Here is a 22,881-nt window from a genome sequence, read left to right as displayed (position 1 = left end):
CACACACACACACACACACACACACACACACACACACACACACACACATACACAGAGGACTTCTGACCTTGACTTATCTTACCCCAGCCTCAGTGCCTTAAAACATATGGTCCTTCCAGATCTGGCCAACACAAAGAGACTTTCTGGTACATGCATGATAGGCCTTGAGTCCATGCTCTTTGACACCCTAGTCTTACAAACCTTATGCCTGGACTGCCATCTACAGACAAATAGTATGATCTTTTTGAGTTTGCTTTGGTTCCACCACTAACAATGGAAGTCAGGGCCTCACACAAGATAGTCAGCTGCTACAGCCACTTCCCCAGCTCTGAGACAGGATGATCTTAAAGGAGTACCTTCCTGGATACAAGACTATTTCTTTCTTTTCCAAAAAAGAAGAAGAATGCATGTTTTGTTTTGTTTTTTTTTTTTTGCCTCATAGACTCTGGCAAAATGAGAGTTGGAGAAGAGGCAAGGTGCCATCCATCAATAGGTCATTGGAGAAAGTAGTTCTTAACACTCCAAAGGAGCATAGGGCATAGATAGGTGTGCTTTTATAGGACAAAGAAGATGGAAGGTCCCTAGAGAGACAGGCTTGTTTGTTGCTACAGAAACAGGTCTAGGTAGATGGTGGCATGGGGATAAGGTGTGCATATTCCTCCTTAGGAATATGAGAATGCAGAAAAGACTGGTGGGGTGGTTGGGAAGGCAAAGCACCACTGTAATCAAAGATGAGGGTACAGAGAAGGAAAGGAGATCCTAAAGAGCAGAGGCCTCGAACCTCTGTTCCCTTCTCTACTTCTTGAGACTCATCTGCTTTCGAAGCCAACTTTTCAAGGCTTCTATAGTTCATTTAACATTTAACACCACAGACACCATTTCCTGGGAGGTTGCACATATGTATATGTCATAGGACTTTGAGTTTGATGTGTTTACTCTTATTCTCTAATTCTCAAGTCAGGCTTGGTGTGGAGCAGGTGCTTCTGCGGTGTGTGGTAATAGAAATGCGCTTTGGGTCTCAGGTTTACCATCACTTCATCACGTCCCTGACAACTTTGGTCTTACAATTGCTGTAGGCTTTGTTGGGTCCTGCTTCTTGTTGCCTTCCCAAAATGGGGTACCATCATTCTACTGCATCAATCTCAACTCTTCATGCCCTTAAAAATTTAGGTCCAAATCTCACTTTCTCCCTGAAGCCTTCTTGAGATGTGTCTGTCAGCTGTTAAGTACTTTTCAGGTTGTGTGTGGGTGTAGTAACATCTGGTTGGGACTCTTCTATAATGTAAAGAGCTTGAGGAAGATTTATTACTGCCCCTCTCCAACCCACTCCATCCCCACCTCTACCAGTGTACACTAAGTTGACTTCAGAGCTTATATAGGCCTTAACACATGCAAGTTCTATTCCATGCACTAAGGATTCAGGAATAAGCTTGTCTAGTGAAGAAGCCAGACCTTCAGAGATACCAGACAGAACAGACATCACAGGAGGTGTGCGTGAAATGTAACTAGGAGCCCAGCTGAGGAGATAGCTCTGTCTTAAGCAGGAAAAGAGACAAGGAAACAGGATGTGACATTCGGATCAAGTTTTGATAAGTTAGTAGGAATTCAGCATCTATACAATGAAAGGGAGAACATTCCAGGAAAAAGGAAAAGGATGAACACGATATAGAAGCATGAAAACAAACATGTTCAGGCTGAAGCAAATGGAAGGAAGCTGTTGAAAGCAGGTACTCTCAAGTTCAAAGGTATTGCAGGAAGCAGGATATCAAATTTAAGAGATTGGTTAAGTAGCAAGAAGAGGAGTTGGAATGTTACTCTGAAGGTAACAGGAAGCCATGAAGGTTTGTGAGAGAGGATGTGTCTGATATGTAGTTGTATATACCTACTTATACTGTTAGGTGTTGTTATATTTTGTGTGTTATCAACTGGAGTCTCAATGGGCTATTGCTATCTATGCTCCTCTAGGACTCAGCACAGGCCTAGCACAGGATGTGTTCTTTGTACACATATGTCATCACTATGCAGCGGCCAGTGCTCCTGTCCTGTAGCAGAGGCTGAGTCCACCTGGTCAAGGCCAACTTACCTTTGTGTTCATGTTCTGCTCATCCATTTTCTCTAACTAAATTTATTCCCTTTGGTTTTAGCTCTATGCCCATGACACTGTGGTTAAAAATAAATATAGGGTCTCAGCTTTACTGATTAATGCTGAGCCTGAGCTCCCATGCCCACATTGCTGCCTCTGCCCAGGACTCCTTCCCAAGGGGCAGCCCAGCACCCTGGAATGCCAACAGGCTTCCACCAGCATATGGGTAGAAAGTGACATATGGCAATTATCCATGGAGATGGGAGAAAACAAAGATTAATTTTGAGTCAAAACATGTAATTTTCCTTTACAACCAGAACTGCTCTTTCACTTAAGCTATTTAATGCTTGGATGGAAAATAATACAAAAGGGAGAAACATTCAAATCCCAAAGTAGAGCTAGGAGCCGGTAACCCTGGGAATTCAATCTTAAAGCAGTTACTTACCAATCTGGAGTTGAGTGGGGCTCATAGGGGCTCACCCAGGCTTAGAAGCAGGGGTATAGGGTAAATAGGAAGCAAATTTGCTTTTCTTAATTCACGAGTGGGTGTATGTGCCTCAAGTGTTCAAAGAGGCACTTTGAAGGAGTCTTGTTGAAGAAGACCTCAAAGCTCAGTGTGTGTGTGTGTGTGTGTGTGTGTGTGTGTGTGTGTGTGTGGTAGGTGTCAGGCAGGTGCATATGCTGTGAGCATTTGAAAACAGAGACTCTTGGGAGGAAAATGCCCTTCACCACTCTGACTCAGTTTCAAGCCCCCTCCCAATTTGAAAGAACCTCTCTTGAGTGAGGCTGAGTATCCCGTAGAGGGGTCAGGTTCTGGGCTCTAACCCTGGCTTTGACAACCTTTCTGCTCTCTGGGTCTCAATGTCCAAATGTTCTTGCCAATGCCCCCTACCTCACTCCCCCCCCCAAAAAAAAAAAAACCAAACAAACTGGTAGCACTATTTTATTGATCTGTGGCCATTGGACATAGAAGGAAAAAAGCAGTGAAGGATGGAGATAATTTTTATGCAGGCCAACAGAGGACCCAAAAGAGATAATCCCTAAATTAACTTGTAAATGAGATTCTAAGAATTCTTTTGAGTTTTACAAAGCTTTAAATGTTTAAGAACTTTGGCTAATCAAGAGTGATTTCTAAGAATGAACTGAGCACTCTCCTCTGGAGGTGAGTGCCTCAAAGGCAGGGTCATACCTTAATCACCAGCTCACCCCATCCCTCTCTCCCACCAGAGCCCGGTATAGCATGCTGTGTTCCACAGGCAGGTGGGTGAAGGAGTGATGGGTGTATCCATGCAAGGGCATCATGATATTGCAAAGGGACAGAGAAGAAACAGAGATAATCATCCTGTCGGGGTTTTTAATACCCCAGAATGGCAGACATAAAGTCCCTAGATGATCTGTTCTGAATACGAGATTAGGTGTCATTGGAGCACACGGCCATGAAGACTGTGTGGATCAGGCTTTAGAGAGGTACAACTAACTGAATTGTGGAGCCTTTGCCAGTCCAAGCAGGTAAATCAAGAAACTTGTCACAGGCTATCATAAACTGTCAGAAGCTGAAAACATTTGGGGGCATCTTCTGTGTGCTGGGAAGTGCTCCAAGTTTGTCTTTAATTTTCAGAACCATATTAAGTTGTTGCTATTACTTCTGTTTAATAGGCAGGTGTAGAGAGGGTTTAAGAGGTCAGAACATTTGCCGATAATGCCATCACACTCATGAGAGCCTGAGACTGTCCACCCTCCCTGTGCTATCAACACTGTGACCTCAGGCAATCTTCTGTTTCTTCTCCTTTTCTTAAAGTGAAAGATGAGACGCACATGTAAGACCATGTACACAAAGTGCTTCATACAATAAGTAATAATGATTTATATTTTTTATTATTAATAATAGGTGATGGAAAAAGATTTATTGTGCTACGCTCCCGAGGCATCCAAATACATGGAGGACATCAGTGGAAAGAATGGTCTGGCATGAGAAGAGAGTTGGACATTGCCATGTCATTCCAAGAGCTTGGACCACTAGGGGAACAGGAGATGAGGCCCAGAGGTAGGGTAGTGCTAGCACAGTCCAGATGCCACTGGCCGCCACTGCCAAGATGCTCATTGAGCACTCTACCAGTACACATGGGAACTCCCAGCACTTCCAGCTGCTGCTCAGCCCTCAGACAAGATGGCTGCTCCCATCCTAGTCTTCTCTCCTCCTTGAATCTACAAGTGGGTCCATCAGAGGAGCTTCTTAGGGGTGTATCCTCTGAAGCCCAAACCTTCAAGTGTTGAGGGAAGGGGGCTATCACAGACTGTTGGGATACTTGTGCACCTAGCACTAGTGTTTGAATATACACCTCACAATAACAGGAAATATGTGTACAACATTGCCTGATTTGCAGATTAGGGAACTGAAGAATTGGAGTTCATTTGGAAACCCTAGAGGATGAGTTATCACATGGGAGGGGGATATGTAAACAGCCAGGCTAACTTAGATCAGCAGCTGATCTTGGCTCCCAATCAATACCCCATCCCTGGAGATTCCAATGGTGGGCCTAAATGAGATGGCCTACTGTTGAGACAGGGTATCACCTGACTATACTGTTACATAGGCTCAGATTGACTGGAGCTCAGAGATACAGCTTATTGCATCATTCAGCCTGACCAACCTGCCGAGTCAAGGGACTTACTTGCCCTGGACCATAATAATCTGGTTGGCAATCTGGGATGACATTCCCAAAGCTAGAAGAAATGAAGCTTCCTGGATGTCTTGTGCTTAGGAAACACATCTTCAGGACCCATACTGATTTTCATGGCAGGGCTGGGGTTGCCCTTCCTGTGGCACAGGTGGGAAGTTGAGGGCTAGAAAGCTAGACCCAGTGAAGCAGGGCCCGAGCCTGGTTGCTTGGCTCTACCACTTACCGAAGTCTTGGCATGGGGACTGTCATCCTCTCAACCAGGGGGTTCAGGCGGTAATAATCTAGAAATGTTTTTGCCACGTTCCGCCCCAGCTTCATATCTGCAAGTGTGTGTTAAGAAACAACTTTGGAAAGAGAATGAAGAAGAGTGAAAAAGGCCTAATTATAAAATAATGTAAAAATAAAAATAAAGCAACAACAGTGATAAAGATCGCATCATCACTTCCCTCTAGAGTTTTGTTATGAATTGTCTTGTTGGCCCTCACAAACCTGCAGTGATAATTTGATCCTTGTTTCACAGACAAAGAAACTAATTGAGGTGTAAGCAACCATACCCCAAAGTATGTGCACCTAGTTTTTTTTTTGTTTTTGTTTTTGTTTTTTTTTTTTTTTAAGTATCACTGGCATTTTCCCATCTGGCCACATGTAGTCCATAATGAAGCCTGATGAACAAGACTCAAAGTCAAGGGACCCTTTGCTGTATTTAGACCAGGGCTTGCCCGACCTTCAGGCTCCTATCTTGAGAGCAATCTCAGGAAAACTCTCCGACTCTAGACTCCCATTTCACCTTGCTATTTGACACATAATGAATCCCTGGGGTGTAGATTTATAGCCTATTTATCGAATAATCCATTCCCCAGGGAAGGAGAAAACACCAGTTCTATACTGGTATTAACACCCTGGCATCAGTTAATACAACAGCTGTGTATCTGCCTGTGGGTCACACCCACACCTCTGGGTTTCTGTGTTGTTTCCTTCTCCTAAAGGGCCTCCCTGGCCCTCCCTCAACTAACATACAGCCTTGGGTTCTCCAATTAGCCACTGGCTCTTCATAAGATTTTCCAGGATCTTCCCTGCTGTCATCCCAGGGCTGAGAGTGTTGTCCTTGCTCCCTACCTCCGTGGCTTTAGAACTGACCTCATTCAGAGCGTGTATCATTTCTCACAGGGTGAAAATTGTTTACTCACAGTGGTTCCTCCAGCAGGCCCCATCAGGTCCAAACATCCAAGCTGTCACCCTTCCCCAGGAAACTTCTCATCTCTTGATTATGTCCACCTCTTTCCCCCAGAGCAGGTCAGCATCACCTTTCCCCAATACAACTGTCACCCTCTTCTCTGGGCTTCCTGTCCCAGAATAGCCCCCTCTAGGATATATTCAGTAGTAAAGTCAGAGGAGGCATTCTATATTGCAGCCCCAATGGTGTCACTCAGTAGCTAAAACCCTTTAGTGTCTTTAGTGTCCTTCCATTGTACAAAATTCTGACACAATTTACAAGGTTGTTCATAGCTTGGCCCTTGGTTATGGTCTCAGCTCTCCTCTTGCTGCCTCCCACCCTTTCGCAGTTCCTACTTTTCGAATCCTGTAGTTCCTAGATCTTTTTTCACTCCACATCCTGCTAGACCACCGTGCCTTGTGTACTGAATAGGACCAGCTCCTCAGTCTTCAGACCTTGGTTCAGTTATCATTTCAATGGGTATATCCTCCTTGGTGCCTTCTCTGGAATAGATTTCCCATGTATCTTTTCATAGTTCTCTGCCAATCAGATTATTCAGCAATATTACATTTCAACTAGCCTTCTTTTCCAATAGTCCTTATAGCCTACACAGTCTATGAGGCAGAGGCCATGTCTGCTTGACTTAGTCATCTAAATACCTATGTGCTTGCCTGGCAACAGCATGAGCCCGCGCGCGCACGCGCACACACACACACACACACACACACACACACACACACACACACACAAATGAATAATGACAGCCAATAGCTAAGAATGTGCTAGGCAACCTCATAACAACCCAATGGGAGAAGGATACTACTGTTCCCAACAGTGTAAGTGACTTCTCAAGGCTAGATAGCTTATAGATGCTTCAACATTTGGGATGTAAACTTAGGCCTTCCCTCTCTGGACCTACACCATTTCATATCTGCATCCATTTTTCGTTTACCTAATAAAACATGTGGAGCCCAGTTCTACTTGCAGGGTGATATGCAGAGAAGCAACAGCCTTAGGCTGGCCCATGGGAGTTTCCATAAAAGGACTGCTCCTTTCTGGACTGCAAAGACAGGACAGCAGAAAAGGCCTTTTAGAAGGCCTCTAAGCAAGAGTGCAGAAATGGTTTCCCATTCACACATGCATCTGAACAAGCATTTTCTTCATCTTTCTTGGGCTCTGATAGTGAAGGGACTTATTCAATGCCATATAGAGGACAAAGGTAGAATCAGGAATCAAATCCAGGCAAGTCTGATTAGACTGAGTCTCCACTGCCTTGAGCTGTTTCTCAACTTGAAGGCACCTTTTCTGTCAAAGCCTGAGTCATCCCAGGTCAGAATGGGGTGCGAGGAGGAGAAACACCAGGCCCGTTATTTATGACAGTGAGATGCACTGCAGGCTTGCTGTGCTCTGAAGCTGCCACCTGCTTTCTCTCTCTGGCTGTGTCTGACCTTTTTCTGTCCCCTTCTCTGAAAAGTCCACAAGCTGGCACCGTGCATGGCCTCTCTGACTAGCAGCCCCCAGAGGCTGTCTCCTGGCCAGGGCCTGCAGAGACAAACTGGTTGCTTGAACCCAGACAGCCTCCAGTTGGCTTGAAGAGACCAAATCATGGATATGTGTGTTGAAAGGAATAGCTCTGGGCCAAGGGAGAAATAAGAAGTCCCTGTGGACTGAGCTGGTAAGTTGAAGCAGACGTTTTTGGAAGCAGATGTGTTTCACCCAAATCCTGGTTCTGCCTCTTGCTACGGATGGCATATTTTAATTTCCAAATATGTCTGCAACATTATCTCTGGTCTCATATGCTATTCTAATATGATCTTCATACTCCTTACATGGAAAGGCATGGTTTTATGTTCTTTCTCCTTGAATTTTCTCAGACTTTCAACTGGCTTCTAATCAAAAGAATAACACATTGTGAGACTTGCATGGAAAGGCCAAATAAGGCAAAGTAATGGTATTTTGCATTATGGAATAGTCGAGCTAGAGTCCCAAGACTATAGACAAACAAACTAGCCACCACAAGGTCCTAGGACTATGCAAAGAAACTGAGAGTACACTCTTGGTAAGCCTTCTGTAGCATTCTGTCATTCCAGCTCCAGGCACTGTTTACCTACACATGAATCAGACTCTGCAAAAGACCCTCCCAACTGAGACTCAACCAGATATCTGACCCACAGAGGCCATGAAGGGGTGGCGCTGTTTAAATCACACACATTCCGGGGGAAATGTATGAAACGTCGATAAAGAACTAAACTCTGAGACCTTGCACAAGCCACTCCATCTCCCTGAGCCTCTATGTCCTTGTCTGTGAAATACCTGCTTCGCAAGGTTGCTGGGCTGCAGTGCTTGGATGCATGTAGTTGGTGAGTCGCTCAGGGTTGACTGAATGACAGCTGAATGGATGGATGGATGGATGGATGAATACCTGGGTCGACGAATGCATGAATGAATACTGTCTATAATGAGCCAGACCTGAGGCACAATAGTGGTTGCCTTGCTCACCAACAACCTTGAATGTCTATGAAGGAGTTGGGCTGTTCCACAAAACGGGTGCTAACTACTCTGGATGAGCTCTGTCAAAAAGGCAGTTTTAAAGGTGGGTCTTGGTCTTATTGTTCCCTTCTCCCCTCTCGCTACAAAGCCTTATTCACTCCGGATTATTTCCTACACTGGTCCTGATTGAGTGGAGGAGCAGAACAAAGGTGAAGGAGAGTAGAGATTGATTGAATATTTTCAATTAAAACAAGCTGTCCTAGAAGAAAGATTTAAGATCCAGGTAAAGAGAAGCCATAGTTTTCTTGGCTGGACCATTTTCAATATATGGCAGTATTAAGGGAGGAAAAACTGGAGTGAAAGCTTCCAGCCATTCATTATCCACAAAAATCTCAGGATAGTCTATATGTTGAAAATCTTTTCATCTTCAAGTTCAATTCATTGGTCTATTTCTCACAGATGGCAGGAAATGGTTGGCCATCAGGGCAGGGGGGCTGGGAGCCTAAAGTATAAAGATGGAGTATGGATTCAGTCAGCTGGTGTGCTTGGATATTTGGACTATTCAGTGACTTCTACCCAGAACTATCTTGACATTAGAGTAGTGCTAGCCTGCTATGTCATGGGGCTCTTTAACAGGTGATGGGAGGTTAGAAAATCACATATTCTGTGATTTTCATCCATCCATCAATCCATGCATGGATTCATACATCTGTAGGGGTCTTCCCATGGGTACACTGCTGCGAAGAACATCAGGGATTGAGGTTAGAACAAGAGGAATTAGAGAAATCCACCTTCAAGTCTAGAGGAGTAAAGCAACCCCAGCTAACTGGATCACCAAGCAGGTAGTTACATTGTCTCCTTGACAAAAGCAGTTACTGTTTTCTAGAGTGTATTCTGTGCAATGCAGTTACTGTCATCAACACTCACCACAATCCAGCAAGACCAGAGCATGAGTCTATACGTATTCCACAGGTAAGAAAATAATAACCAGGGTTTGTGTTATTAACCAGAGTCTCATTCTTTGAAAGTGATGGAGGTAGCATCAAACCCCAGGATCTTCTCAGCATGTGTCTATTCTCTGGGGTGTGATCATAAATACAAACACATATCCTCTCCCCATCTAGAGGGAAACTGAATTCCAAATGGAGAAACTGCGAAAGGCTTTGGGGAGGTGGATGGCGGATGTGTAATTAAGGTTTGAAGGACAAAGGGGAGAAGGGAACAGAGAATGCATCCCAGGGGCAGACCACTTGCTTGTCATGTAGCAAGGCCCAGTGTTCAATCTTCCGTATTGCCAACAAAAGGGGGAGTGGTGGAGGCACGGGTGTGGCCATGACATGATGTGAAAGACAACAGAGAAGGCTGAAATCTCACCCAACTGAAGCGTAGAGTGGAAGGCAAGGCTGTGATGCAGCCGAGCCAGACTCACCAAGGCTTTAACTGAAAAAAAAAAAAAAAATTAGGAACTTAAACTTCTATTCTGAGAACTGGAGAGATGGCTAAGTGTTAAGAGCACTGGCTGCTCTGCCAGAGGATCCCAGTTAGAATCCTAGTGCCCACATGATGGCTTACAACCATCTGCAATTCCAGTTCCAGGGGATAGGATGCCCTCTTCTAGCCTCTGTGGACATTGCATGCACACGGTACACAGACATGCATGCATGTAGAAACTAGTATGTGCAAAATAAAAATAAATCAGTCTTAAAAAAAAACCCCTGTTCTATAGGCAGCAAATAATGGTGAATACTAAAGGTTTTTTCCTCTCATTCTTTCATTAACATATATTCATTGATCACCTACTGTGTTCAAGGTCTGCTTTTTGTGGACAACTCAGAGTATAATTGCTAAACAAACAAACACACACAATGGTTCTTATGGTTAGAAATGGAGACATACAAAATACAAAAAAAAAAAAAAAAACATGGCAAAATGTGAAAGTAATTCTAATAGTGCTATGAGAAAAATGTGGTCACTAGCTGAGGATAAGGGCGGTGTGACCAGCCTCTCTGAGAAGGACACATATAGGCCGACAGTGGGGTTGTGTAAAGCATCACCTCAGGGTCCTCTGAGGTTAGAGAGAAAGTGGAGTGTCTGGAAAAGAGTGACATGCAATTGGGAACTCCCAGAAGGCCTCATTGTAGGCTGCTGCAGAGGAGAATCTGGTCCTCCTATATGAAAGACCTCAACTGGTCGGGTTGAGGCAGGCAAAGGATATGGCCTAATTTATATCTGTAAGAGATCACTGCTACGTTAAACATCAGAAACAAGCTTGGAAGCAGGAGAGTAATTATGGTCCAGGGGGTGGATTTTGGATCTGGATGCTGCAGAGGTAGCGGGGATGTTAGGTGTCCTCAGGGGTCTCGGAGACATGTGGTGACCAAAGAAGCCTCTGTTCTCTCGTCTCATGCCTCAAATCTGAAGCACTATATGAGCACATGTGTGAGGGTGTGACCCGAGCCATTTCCCTCCTCTGGGCTTAAGTTCTCTGTGAGTAAACCAGATGCAAGGCTCTTAGACATCCCATCTCCTCATCCTTCCAGTTCACAAATGTTACTGAGGAGCCACTACTCCTCAGTGAAAAGTAACAAGCAACCCCCGTCTTTGTGGAGCTCACGTTCTAGCCACAGGAGACAAATGTAAACCTACAGCATATGCCAGAAAGCGATAAGCACTGAGATAGAGAGCTGTGGATGGACGGTGCGAGGCAGGAAACAATCATAGCATTTAAGCAAGCTCAGAGGGAACTTCAACAAAAAGGTAAACTTGCAATGCGCTTGGAGGAGACTGAGGAACTGGCTAAGCTTGCAAAATCCAGCCGGTCATAAATGGTATAAAAGTGAACCTTGGGCAGTCCCTCTTCCCAGTACTATGTAACCCACTTGGACACTAAACTGCCATGGGCTACATCTGTGCAGGGGTTCTGGGTTATCTCCATGTCTGGTACTTGGTTGGGGTATGAGTCTCTGGGAAGACCCCTGTGTTCAAATTTTCTGGTTTTGTTGCTCTCCTTGTGGGACTGACTTAATGTGTCTGGTTTTATGTTGATCTGATTGGCCTGCTCTTTGATAACCTCCCCCTGAGGGGGGAGCAGCCTTACCAGGCCACAGAAGATGAGCCACTCCTGATGAGATCTGATAGACTAAGATCAGAAGGAAGGAGAGGAGGACCTCCCTTATCAGTGGACTTGGGGAGGGGCATGCGTGAAGAAGGAGGAGGGAGGGTGGGACCAGGAGGGGAGGAGGGAGGGGCTTATAGGGGGATACAAAGTGAATAAAGTGTAATAAATAAAATAAAATAAAAGTGAACCTTGGAGATGTGTCTTTCCACACACACACATATTGGTACAGGGCGGTATCCTACTCTCAGAGATCAAATCTTATTACCCCTCTCCCCCACTGAGTCCGGGACCTCCTTGCACTGTCCTGCTCCATCCCTCAGTGCCTCCACAGCTCTGCTGCATTCTGTTCACTCCCTTTGGCTCCACCAAAACCACCAACAGGCTCGCCATGTGGCCAGCCCTGGCCCACACTGCCATGTGCTAAGGTCCTCGCCACTCATCTCACTTCCTCTTCCCCTCCATGTGTGACACATGCAGCTCCTCTACCTACCCTCATTTTGCTGCCGAGACATCACAGGTCACTCGTCCCATGGGTCATCAGGTATTGGCCCCAAGGAAGACTGAAGGTCATTTACTCACTCTTTCATTTGTATCTTTGCTAAATGCTACTATACATTAGACACTGTCCTGAGAGTTATCAAGCTTCACGACAATATCTCCTGGCTGTCAAATTGCCTCTAAATCAGAAAGCTTAACACCTACACGCCCTCTACCTAGAAACCTTCACTTAAAAGTCTTCCCCAGCTCTCACAGCTATCCCTGACTGCTACAGATGATCATCATTAAGCGGGGAGATTAATTTTGCAGAAGGGTATGCCAAAGACAAGCCATTTCTCTTTGGTAAGGCTGACAGTGCTGCCGGAATATTAAGAAGCAGTTATCTGGGGTCCTCTAGGTAAAGCCTGAAGAACAATGTGGTGACAAAGCATCTTTTGTCTCTGCTTCCCTCACCAGTCCTCCTACAAGGTTGGAGGGGCACATGACTAACCAGATGACTCCTGCTCTGAAGTGGGAGTGCTGGCTGCAGGTGAAATCACAGAGGCCTTTGTAACTGGGAGAAACTCTCCCAGACATCCCTGTGAGTAGGAGGCCTAAGAAATGGAGGAAGGTGGGGGAGAAAGGGAGGGAAGCAATGCAGTAGGGGAGGCAAGCAAAAGAGAAAGATGCAAACAGATAAGAAGCTACTCAGAAACTCATCAGGATGAAGCTGGAAGATAAGGAAAGAAAGATAATAGAGGGCACGAGATAGAGTAACACTTGAAAGCTGAGAGAAAATGGAGCCTGGGCTGAGATATGAAAAAATAGGAAGCAAGTGACAGGAAGTGAGAGACTAAGATTGGAAAGCCAGATATATTGGAAAGACAATAAGGAGAAGGGAGGAGCAGGAGGAAGGAAGCAGATGATGGGACAGGAAGGAAAGGCAGGAAGGAGGCTAGAGAGGTGGAGTAAGGAACTGTGGGAGATGGTGGACATGCAGGAGGGAGTGGTTTACTGGGGGGGAAGTCAGGTCCCTGGGAAGTGCAGGTGTCCCCATCCCAACCCTCACCTGGAGGCAACCAACCTGTGACTAGGGGATAGGTGCCTGCAGTCTCTAACATCAGATTAAAATTCATGATAACTATGAGGCTTCATATTAGCTTATATTTGTCATTGTTACAAATGACCAGAAATGAGTAACTTAAAATAACAGACATGCGTTTCCTTGTAGCTCTGGGGCCAGAGTCTAACATCCTCTTGGCGGAAATGAAAGTGTTGCCAGGGCTGCACTTCCTCAGGAGACTGCAGGGGAGAAATCTTTCATTTCTTGTGGCTTTTGGCATTCCATGGTTTGTGGCTACATCACTGCAGGCTCTGTATTCTTGGTCCACAGGCTCTTCTGCTCACATGTATCAATTGTCCTTCTGTCTCCCTCTCTTATGGATCCATGTGAGCAATGTAGGGCCAACTCCTTAAGGTAGGATGCTTTCTTCTCAAGACTTCTTCTTTTTCTTCTTCCTCCTTCTGCTCCTCCTCTTCCTTCTTTTCTCCTCCTCCTCTTCTTCTTTGTTTTGTTTTCCAAGACAGGAATTCTTTTTATAGCTCTGGCTGTCTTGAAACTTGCTATGTAACCTAGGCTGGCCTTGATTTCACAAAGATCTGCCTGCCTCTCCATCCCGAGTGTTGGGATTAAAGGTGTGCACCACTTAATGAGGGTAAGATAGCAGAATAGAAGTATTGTCCCAGGCAACTCCACTGGTAAGAGAAGTCAAAGGAGAACCTCTCCTCCAAGGACAGGAAGGTACCAAGGATGAGAGGACAGGAAAAATAAACATTGTGGAGAAGCAGAAAGGCTTCAGAGAGAAGTACAAAGCAATTTGCAGGTCTAACTCAGTGTTGGTGCAAGGGCTGAGAATCTGATAACACAGATAGACTAGTTTGTTTATTTGTTTCTTTTTGAGATAGGGTCTCACTATACATCCCTAACTAGTACTGAACCCAGCATATAGATTAAGCTGGGATGTAAATCACAGAGATTTACCTGCCCCTGTTTTCCACGTGGGCGGATGAAAGTTGTACATCACCTCACCTGGTGTGTTGTTGTAAATGAGTATTTAGTCTACTATTTCTGATTCTTTCCTTCTTTGTTTCTCCTTCCTTCCTTCCTTCCTTCCTTCCTCTCTCTCTCTCTCTCTTTCTTTCTTTCTCTCTTTCTTTCTTTCCTTGGTGGTGTTATTATTATTGGTTTGCTGCTCTCTGAGCAATTCTGGGACCCAGCTTTGCATATGGAGCGCCTTGGTTTGAGTGGGTGCTTTTCCTCTGAGCTATTGCTTAGCCTGGTTGAGAGAAACCATATATTACTCCATAGTCACAGCAAAGAGAAATAGCACAATCGTTGTGGACATGCCACATTGGTCACACTCAATGCTTTGAGTGCACAGGCTGCTGACAAACTGGGGGAGTAAGCCCAGATGGCATATATGCTGTCTGCAACATACAGAGCTGAACCACCACTTTCAAGAGACCTATGGATAAAGCAGCTACCTTAGACCCCAGCATAGCACACATGCTCAAACTGACTAATTACAGCTAGAAAAAAAAAAAAACATAGAAAAAGTACATAGAAACCCATTTGGAAATAAACTCAACACTACACAAACAGATTCCTAACTATGTCTGTATATTGTTTCTGTGGAAAAAGTTAACAATTAACAGATCCCAGAGATTGGAATCTAGATGTCTTTGGACATTATTATTCAGCCTACTCATTTGCCCTGAGTTCATCTGCTTAATAAGAGCCGAGGATGAAGACCTGGGGGAGTGTCTGGAGGAACATCCATGTCCTGTCTCCATGCCCCAGTCTCCTGAATAACCTGTGGTCTTTGTTTTCTTCCAGCATTGATGAAAATGTTGTTCCCACAATTGCTAATGTTGTGACTCCTTGCCCTTCAACCCTACACTAATTCCCTGACATCTACATGGTGAGACACACACTCTCAAATCTGACTTTCATGGCCCATTAGAATGGGTCTATTTAACATTGTCTATTTAAAATGTAGGTTTAGAAAGCACAGCGTTTAATCCTTTCTTCTGTTTGTTTAGCTGTGTGATCAGAGAAAAGTTACTTAAAGGCTCTGCTCTGCAGACTATCAAAGCAGACACTGAGACTTAATGGCCAACTGTTGGGAAAAGCGCAGGGAATCTTATGTAAGAAGTGGGAAATAGTAATATCTGGAGAGGCTTCCGATTTCTCATCTGTTAAATGGATAATGCTGACCACACCCTAGGATTACCTCGTTGGGCAGAAATTAGATATCCAATTGTAGCATGCAGCAGCTTTAAAAATTGTCACAACAATCTATGAAACTGTCATTTCCAACAAAGTGTGAGCTGTTCAAGAACAAGGCCTTGTCAAGTTCAAATTTGTCTCTAGAGATAATGAGCACATGTGACTGGATTGTTAACATAAGCAGGGAGAAAGAGTGAAACACAAAAACAGCAGGGTAAGGGGAAGAAAGAAAAGGTCAGAGAGATGGGAAAGGAGGATCTGAAGAAATCCTTTTTGAAATTCTGCTCTCTGGATACCCAGGATAAAACTTCCAAAGTTGTTCCTAAGTTGTTTCCGTCCTGTGCACCTCAGATTCCTTTCCAGTAAAACGGACATCAGGCTGTACCAGGTGACCTAGTTCTAATGCCCCCTTTCTCTGTTCTATACAGGGACCCAAGATGTCCTGTCTGACTAAGTAGATGAGAACAGTCTTACTAGGCTTGAAGTTGGCTCCTATCGCTGTATTAAGGAAGTGGGAAGAGGGGTCAGGTTAGAGGTTGTCTGGACTGGAACAGGTGTGTATATGAGCTCAGAAGTGACAGGGCCTGATTCAAGGTAGGGTGACTTTGCAGGGATTTTGGCCTCCAGAAGACATTAGACAAGTTGGAATCACTGATTGGTCTTGAATCACTGGTTCATTCAGCTGACTCCTCTCTCGGGCACTTCCTGCCTGCTGGGCTAGTTACACCCAAGAGACTGTGTTTACATAGAGCGAATGAAGTAGAGAACGTTGTGGGTTGCTCAGCTTGCAGCCCAGGCGCTATTGACATTTGAAGTGTCAAGAAGAAGCATGCTTCTGTGCTGTGGGACCATCCTGGGCGTGCCAGGGTGTTCAGCAGCAGTCTTCTTCCACTAGATGTCAGCAGTGCTCATCCATGGTGAAAACCAAGGCTGTCCTTAAACATTACCAAGGGCTCTCCAATGGATTGTGGGGGATGGCTAAGTCCTGGGTAAGGATCACTGGCCTGGAGGCTGTGGTCTGTCTTGTGGACATGCTACGTGGGAAATGGGAGAGGTGAGAAGTAGCTTCCCTGTACAGAACCTTAGCTTCGCCAGCTGAGACAGCCGGTCTCTGTGTGGACTGTCGCAGGCTGTGCCACATGCCACAAGCAGGAGACAGCATGAGGCTGGCTTACCCCTTGTCACATTGGCTTTGCAGAGGAGCCTCCTTCCATTTCCAGCATGGCTCGCTCTCTGTGATGCCTGTCCCTTCCCTGTTTGCCCTAGGCTCCTGGTCTTTGTCACTCATCTGTCCATTCGAGACTCACTCCGCAGGGACATTACCTATTCCCTCCTGTTCGGACATTCTGCCATGCATCTGTCTCCACTCCAAGCATCAGCCATTTTTTCCCCCCAGCAGTGTTTCTTTTTCCCCAATTGACTAGAAAATTGACTGCAAATGTGACTCCCTAAATGCACTGTGGCTGCCTAGTTGAGCCCCAGTTCGGGAATGGCTAGGGCTGTGATGCCAACTTAGCCAGAGGGGCTCTGCTGCTACACTCAGGCCCTGCTTGTTTCACATGTATTTTTAGAAGTCTCAATGGATACTAGTTAAATCAAGACAAAAGAGCAAAGTCAACGTCTGTGCGGTGGCGCCTTGGGAAGGAAGAGGGATAGGGAGGAGAGGGGTGAGAAGCATGAGGACCATGGAGGGAACCCAGCTTCTCTCCTGTTTGGCTTCATTTGCTGGCAGCTTGACAGCCTTGTAGAGGTCAAGTCTAAGACATGGAATCAGAAGAGGGCCTGATGTACTAGTTTTCAAAAGCGTTAAGCTCAGAGGCGCTATATGCGTCTGGGTCAGGAGTTTCTAACTAGGGCCATTTTAGGGGATTTCTGAACACTTTGATAATACAGTTAAATTACATGTGTAAATTTGACTTTTCAAAGGGTGAATTCTCATAATATCCTATGGTTTTCAACATCATTCCAAATGTCAAGAATCCTGCTCTGAACCTGTGGGTGTAGACCACTGAGTATGTCACCAGATTCTAAAAAATATTCCTTCTTGTTACTTCCTTTTTAAAGATTTATTTTTATGTGTCTGTATTGGGGTGTGTGTACTTTGTGCAAGTGCCCTTGGAGGCCAGAAGAGGGCATTGGATCTCCTGAAGCTGGTGTTACTGGTGGTTATGGGCTACCCAGCGTGCTGAGAACTGAACGCAGACCCCCTAGAAAACCGGTGAATGTTCTTAACTGCTAAGCCATTTCACTAGCTCCTCTTAACACATTTGGCCCTTTCTTCTTTCACGTTCTGCCTCTGCTGGGATTAGACAAGAGCTAATATAGGGAAGCGAAATCAAGTTTCTTGTAACATTGAAGGACCATGGGTAGATTCTGCTTCAAGCACATCTGTATTAAGTTAGGCCTCAAAGGGCCTGATAATTCAGTTTACCGCGGGAGTCACAGAGCAGTGCAGCAAAGACACGGGGTCCTAATCATTCTATAACTGAGGACTGGGGGAAGCACCAAGCCTTGCACTCAGAACTTAAGCCCTGCTAACGGGTTTGCTTGGGGGTGGGCTACAGAGTGCTGGATCTTTAAATGAAACCCACTCTGCTTTTGCTCTGGCTTCACTCCTGCCTGGCCTTGAGTCTGAAGATCTCATGGGTATTTGAGGAATGTCGAAATACTGAGGTAAGTTCTGTGTTTGAGTCTCAGCTTGCATTAACATTGAGTAGGCCTCTGACACCCCTATTCTGGGTGAAGGTCAGATGGAGAAGGAGAGTTGAGGAAATCCTTTTGACATCCCTATCCTGGGCTTCTGTTCCTTCTATTTATATAACTTGGGTTTATTTCACAGTTTTACCATCAAAGTATTACAAGAGCTGATTACTGACCACCTGTGTTTACTACCCCAGCTGTGGAGTGTCCTCTCCACAAGCTGGAAATGATCCCATCCCTCAAAGGGTTGGATGTTAGGCTTAAAATTAAGAATTTAGGGTCCTTGTGGCTCTGATATTTTATGAGTTTCTATCCTGGTCTTTCTTTTTAGCTATTGTCTTCAACTTGAAGTTTGGGAGATATAATTAACATTTGTAATCAATTATTCTCTTCCAGCCATTGAGAAAATTTACTTTGTTACTCACCTGTGGGTGGAGTAAGTTATTACTCCCATGTTACAGTTTAGGAAGGCGGGTTCAGAGATCTTAATTGTCTGATGTCACTCAGCCAACAGTACAGGGTTACAACTTCAGCTTGTCTGCACAGCTAAAAGGCCTGGATCAGTCCTTAGAGAAGACATAAAATTGCAATACAGGACAATGGCTACCATGGCAGAAGAAAGTAAGCAAGCAAGGTTCAGAGGTGGAACTTAGTGTTGGAGAGTTCTCTCTTCCTCAGGTGAATCTTGCAAAAATTTATTTATTTGTGTTTGTGTGTGTGCGCGAGCGCACGCACGTGTATGTAGGGTAGAGAACACAATGTACCTCTTTGAGACATAGTTTCTCATTGGCTCACTAGGCATTTATTAGGCTAGAATGACTGGGCAGTGAGCCCCTGGAATTTCTGTGTCTCCCTAATGCTGAGGTGACAGGGTGCTACCACATCCTGAAGTTTTTACACGGGTTCTATAAATCAAACTTGGGTCCTCATGCTTTGGGCAGGAGCAAGTACTTTATTGATCTATCATCCAAGACCCCAGATTAGTCTCTACTGAACAATTTAGTCAAAAAACAATTGATGATGTTTATATACCTGCTGTTTCTCTAGTTGCTGAGACACAGCTGCAGCAAACATCTTACTGTCATGGAGTTAGCCTTACAGTAGGAAAGACAGACAATAAACAAACCAATGAACGTTGTGGAAGATGGAAACTAAAACTAGGATATTTAGAGGAAAAATGGGAGATAAGGGCATGGAAAGATCAAGTTACATTAGAAGTTTCTTGAACCCAATACTCTTGGGGACATCCCGACTTTGTATCAAGCAGACCTGAAAATGATCTCCTCACAGGATGGGTTTGAGGTTATGCTTAAACTCCCGATAGGCTTGTCCAATATTTAGGTCAGAGAATATTTTCTCTGTAGCCTCTTCTTTCTCGTCCATTCTCATTCACTCTTCCTGTCTGTTCTCACACTGATGGATTGTCTGTCCGCCTGAATCTCTCTCTCTGATTAATGCTAACCAGGATAAATGCAACTTTAGGATCCAAAACAAGCACGTTCCTTATTCAGACAAGAAGACAACAAACTGGGGTAGTTCTCATTCTCTCCTGCATTTCTTGGAACAGAAAATCTTCGATTCTGTTCCTTCAAGCTCCCTCTGCCTGGAAGGCTATGCCAGACTCTGCCTTAGTGCCTCAAGGTAACTACTATTAAGTGTTTATACCTCAAGCCAGTTCCTCAATCAAGCCTTTTCCTGCCTCCTGGCTAAACCCTCCTCAATGACTATGAACTTATATTTGTATGTGCACTTTAAAAACCTTTATGTCCTACTAGGCAATTAAGTTTCTTGACCACAGAATCTGTGTCCACTTTGTTCATTGTACTTCCCTGTGTCCACCAGGGTATCTGGTAGATTACATGTTCAATTAAATATCAGCCTTGGAAAACAATGATTACTGCTAATGCTTGGCATTCGGGAGGAAAGCTGGTCCTTTCCTCTCTGGTCTGATGTTATCTCTTGACTTCAGAGAGAAGAAATGGAGTTCATCCCCTGATAGTAAATGGATAATATAACTGTGAAAAGAAAATTCTGCAGGGAGTAGGAGTAGGTATGTAGGCCAATATACAAAGATGATGTGACCTACCTCTGTCTCTTTCACTCCTATTCTGTCTGAGTGAGGGATCCTGAAATGAAGAGCTGCATCAGCAAGGCCACAGACATGATTCTCTCTTGGCTACAGAAATGATAAGGGTTCTGAGGGGGAGATGATGACCATTTCACATCATACAAGTGAACACTGGGTACAGTGGCCATGTTCCTTTGGCAATTAGTGAGCTATTGGTACACTGTGAATCCAAGGATCCTCTTGAACCTCCGGCTCTCAGAACAATGGTCTATGTTTGTGCTGAGCAGACAACCTGAGACCTATGCCTGGAAGTCACTGGGATGTGCCCACTTGCACTCATATCTCTATTGCTCTTTGTCACTCTTTCCCACGAGACTTCCTTGAGTTCCTGTGGGAAGGGCCTGCCTTTCTGAAATACCTGCTTCCCCACAGCCTAACACATCACAAGTAAGTGAATAAATAAATAAACATTGGACAAGTGACAAGGGGTCCATCCCCTCTTCCTTGATGTTTAAGATCCTTATGTGTAAGATGGCAAAAAAAAAACCCTAGTACTAATGAGAGGTTATGAAGATTGAACAGTATGATTAATGAATGAGAAAGCACCCAGCGTGGAGCTTAGCCAAAGCAGCTGATCAAAGTCAATCGTGTGTTGGTCTTATTTTTATTTTATTTTATTTTTCCTTTATCAACAACTTCTGACTTCAAGTCCTCCCTGAACTTTGTGGCATCTTGGTATTTTCTAGACTTAATAGTACCCCAGTGGTTAGAGAATCATAAACTGCCTGTACATGAGGGAGCCCACAGTAGCATTTGTCTACTTGATTTTTCTGTTCTTAATGTTGTCCTTGCGTGTCATGATCCATTTATTATATATCTCCAAATTGAGCTTCTACAGTTCACGAGGGGCTGACTCTTTGTGAGAACAAACTCAAGTCTGCCTTGGCTGGTGGTCAACTCAGTGTCTGCGTGCCACAGATATGTCCTAGGTACAGAATATGCTTAACAACATTTAGTTCCGAGCCTATAGCAAGAATCACCCTTGTATAGTTTGTGTCTTGAATATCTTCTAAAGGACCTCGTATTGAAGGTCTGGTCCCTTGTGTGGGGTTATTGGGAAGGTTTACAACCTTTTAGAGGTTCTGCCTGGCCAGAGGGCCTTAGGTCATTAGTCAGACAGTTCCTTCTCCTTTTTCTTCTTCTTCTTCTTCTTCTTCTTCTTCTTCTTCTTCTTCTTCTTTTTTCTGTCCTTTAGTTTCCTGGCCATGAAGTGAACAAAATTGCTTCACAATGTATTCCCAGTTATTGCCCCACTATTGACACCCTAACTCACCAAAACCTCCAAAACAGGACTGGAAACTATGACTCCAAATAAGCCTTTTCTCTTTATAGGCTCATGATCTGAGGAGATAATATATATTATATAATAAGTATATAATGTATATAACAAGTCTATATAAATATGTATATATAAATATATACATATTACACATCCATATATATAAATAGCTGCGCACATACACACATATTAATTCCAAGGCAGCGAGATATCTGCCAGTGGCTACTTGCAGCCATATTGCATCTACAAGGGGAGGGCTTGTAGGAGAATGGATGCAACATTTAGGATGCAGTAGGACACTGAGGATGAAGAGCCTGACATATCAAGTTCTGATTATAATGTATGAATCCCCCACATAGTACCTAAACCCGTGCTCCTTAGGATTGAAAAATATGGGAGCTGGCATCTCTCCTTTTAGTCGGTTGAGCTGGTTTCTGTTACATGCTGCCGCATTTTGAATAACAGAAGACTTCAGCGTTCATCTCATCAAGCTCTGGAGTTTATGGGCGTGGAAGAGCTTTGCAGCACTGCATGAATAGCTTTCCCACACAGCCCCAGCTTTCTGAGTAAGCATATTGCTTCACTTCATTTTATCTTTCCTGCTGGCCAGAACAAGGGAAGGTTATTCTTTTGCCTGGGTAGGGTCAGAGAATATTGATTTTGGTCACAAAATCCCAGCTCTTTGCATGATGGAGAGAATTTTCTAATTCAAGTCCTTGTCAGGAGCCATTTTTGTTTTGCATTACAATGCTTTGGTCCCCCAAGTGGAACTGCTGATGGCCTTCTCTTTCCTTCCACACAGTGTAATCAACAGCAATTAATTCTAATCACAAGGAGACATCGAGAATAAGCAGATGATTAATTGGACAAAAGTAATCAAAATCTCCCTTTGCTCACAGTTAGTACCTGCATGCAGGGAAATGTGAACACGAGCATGTGTTGTACACACACACACACACACACACACACACACTAACAGACTACAAATGGTGTATTTTGTGTGAAGGAAGGTTTACTCCAATGAATCTTAAGGATCAGTAAAAGATGAGTGTGCTATAGTAGGAAAAAAAAAATCAAAGACTTTGGAATCACAAAGATCCTACCACTAGCCAGTAGCTGAAACCTAGCTTTTCTTATTTATAAAATGAGGACATGTCGCCCCACTTCAAAGTGGCTTAGAATACTAAGTGGGATAATGCATAGAAAGCACTTACTTTTGCAGCAGGACTCCTATAAATGCTAGGCTTCCTTGTTTTCTTATTAAATATCTTTTGTAGCTGGTAGAGAATGAAGGTCAAGAGTATCTGAAACTCATATCATTAAATGTTCATGATCCAGCCTATCCTACCCAAATACCTACCACTGCCCTACACACACACACACACACACACACACACACACACACACACACACACACACACAC

The 22,881-nt window shown here is 44.3% G+C and overlaps 1 protein-coding gene across 2 annotated transcripts in view; it reads right to left on the bottom strand.

Moving 5' to 3' along the window:
• The window catches only part of Agbl4 (AGBL carboxypeptidase 4), a 1,202,140-nt gene that overhangs the window by 2,858 nt on the left and 1,176,401 nt on the right, over positions 1-22,881 (bottom strand). The window contains exons 12-13 of one of the 2 annotated variants that reach the window (XM_055628941.1): positions 4,988-5,084; positions 3,984-4,099 (exon numbers count right to left, since the gene is read on the bottom strand). In XM_055628941.1, the coding sequence (XP_055484916.1) occupies positions 4,030-4,099; positions 4,988-5,084 (167 nt within the window). In that variant the 3' untranslated portion in view covers positions 3,984-4,029. Of the gene's footprint in view, positions 1-3,983; positions 4,100-4,987; positions 5,085-22,881 lie in introns of those variants that run through there. The other variant, XM_055628940.1, reaches the window with a different exon arrangement.

Source organism: Psammomys obesus, unplaced genomic scaffold, assembly GCF_907164565.1.
Source record: "Psammomys obesus unplaced genomic scaffold, mPsaObe1.curated_primary_1811, whole genome shotgun sequence".
In the NCBI taxonomy this organism is placed as follows: Eukaryota; Metazoa; Chordata; class Mammalia; order Rodentia; family Muridae; genus Psammomys; species Psammomys obesus.
The sequence above is the reverse complement of the archived record's forward strand: the minus strand, read 5'-3'. Positions and strand labels throughout refer to the sequence as shown.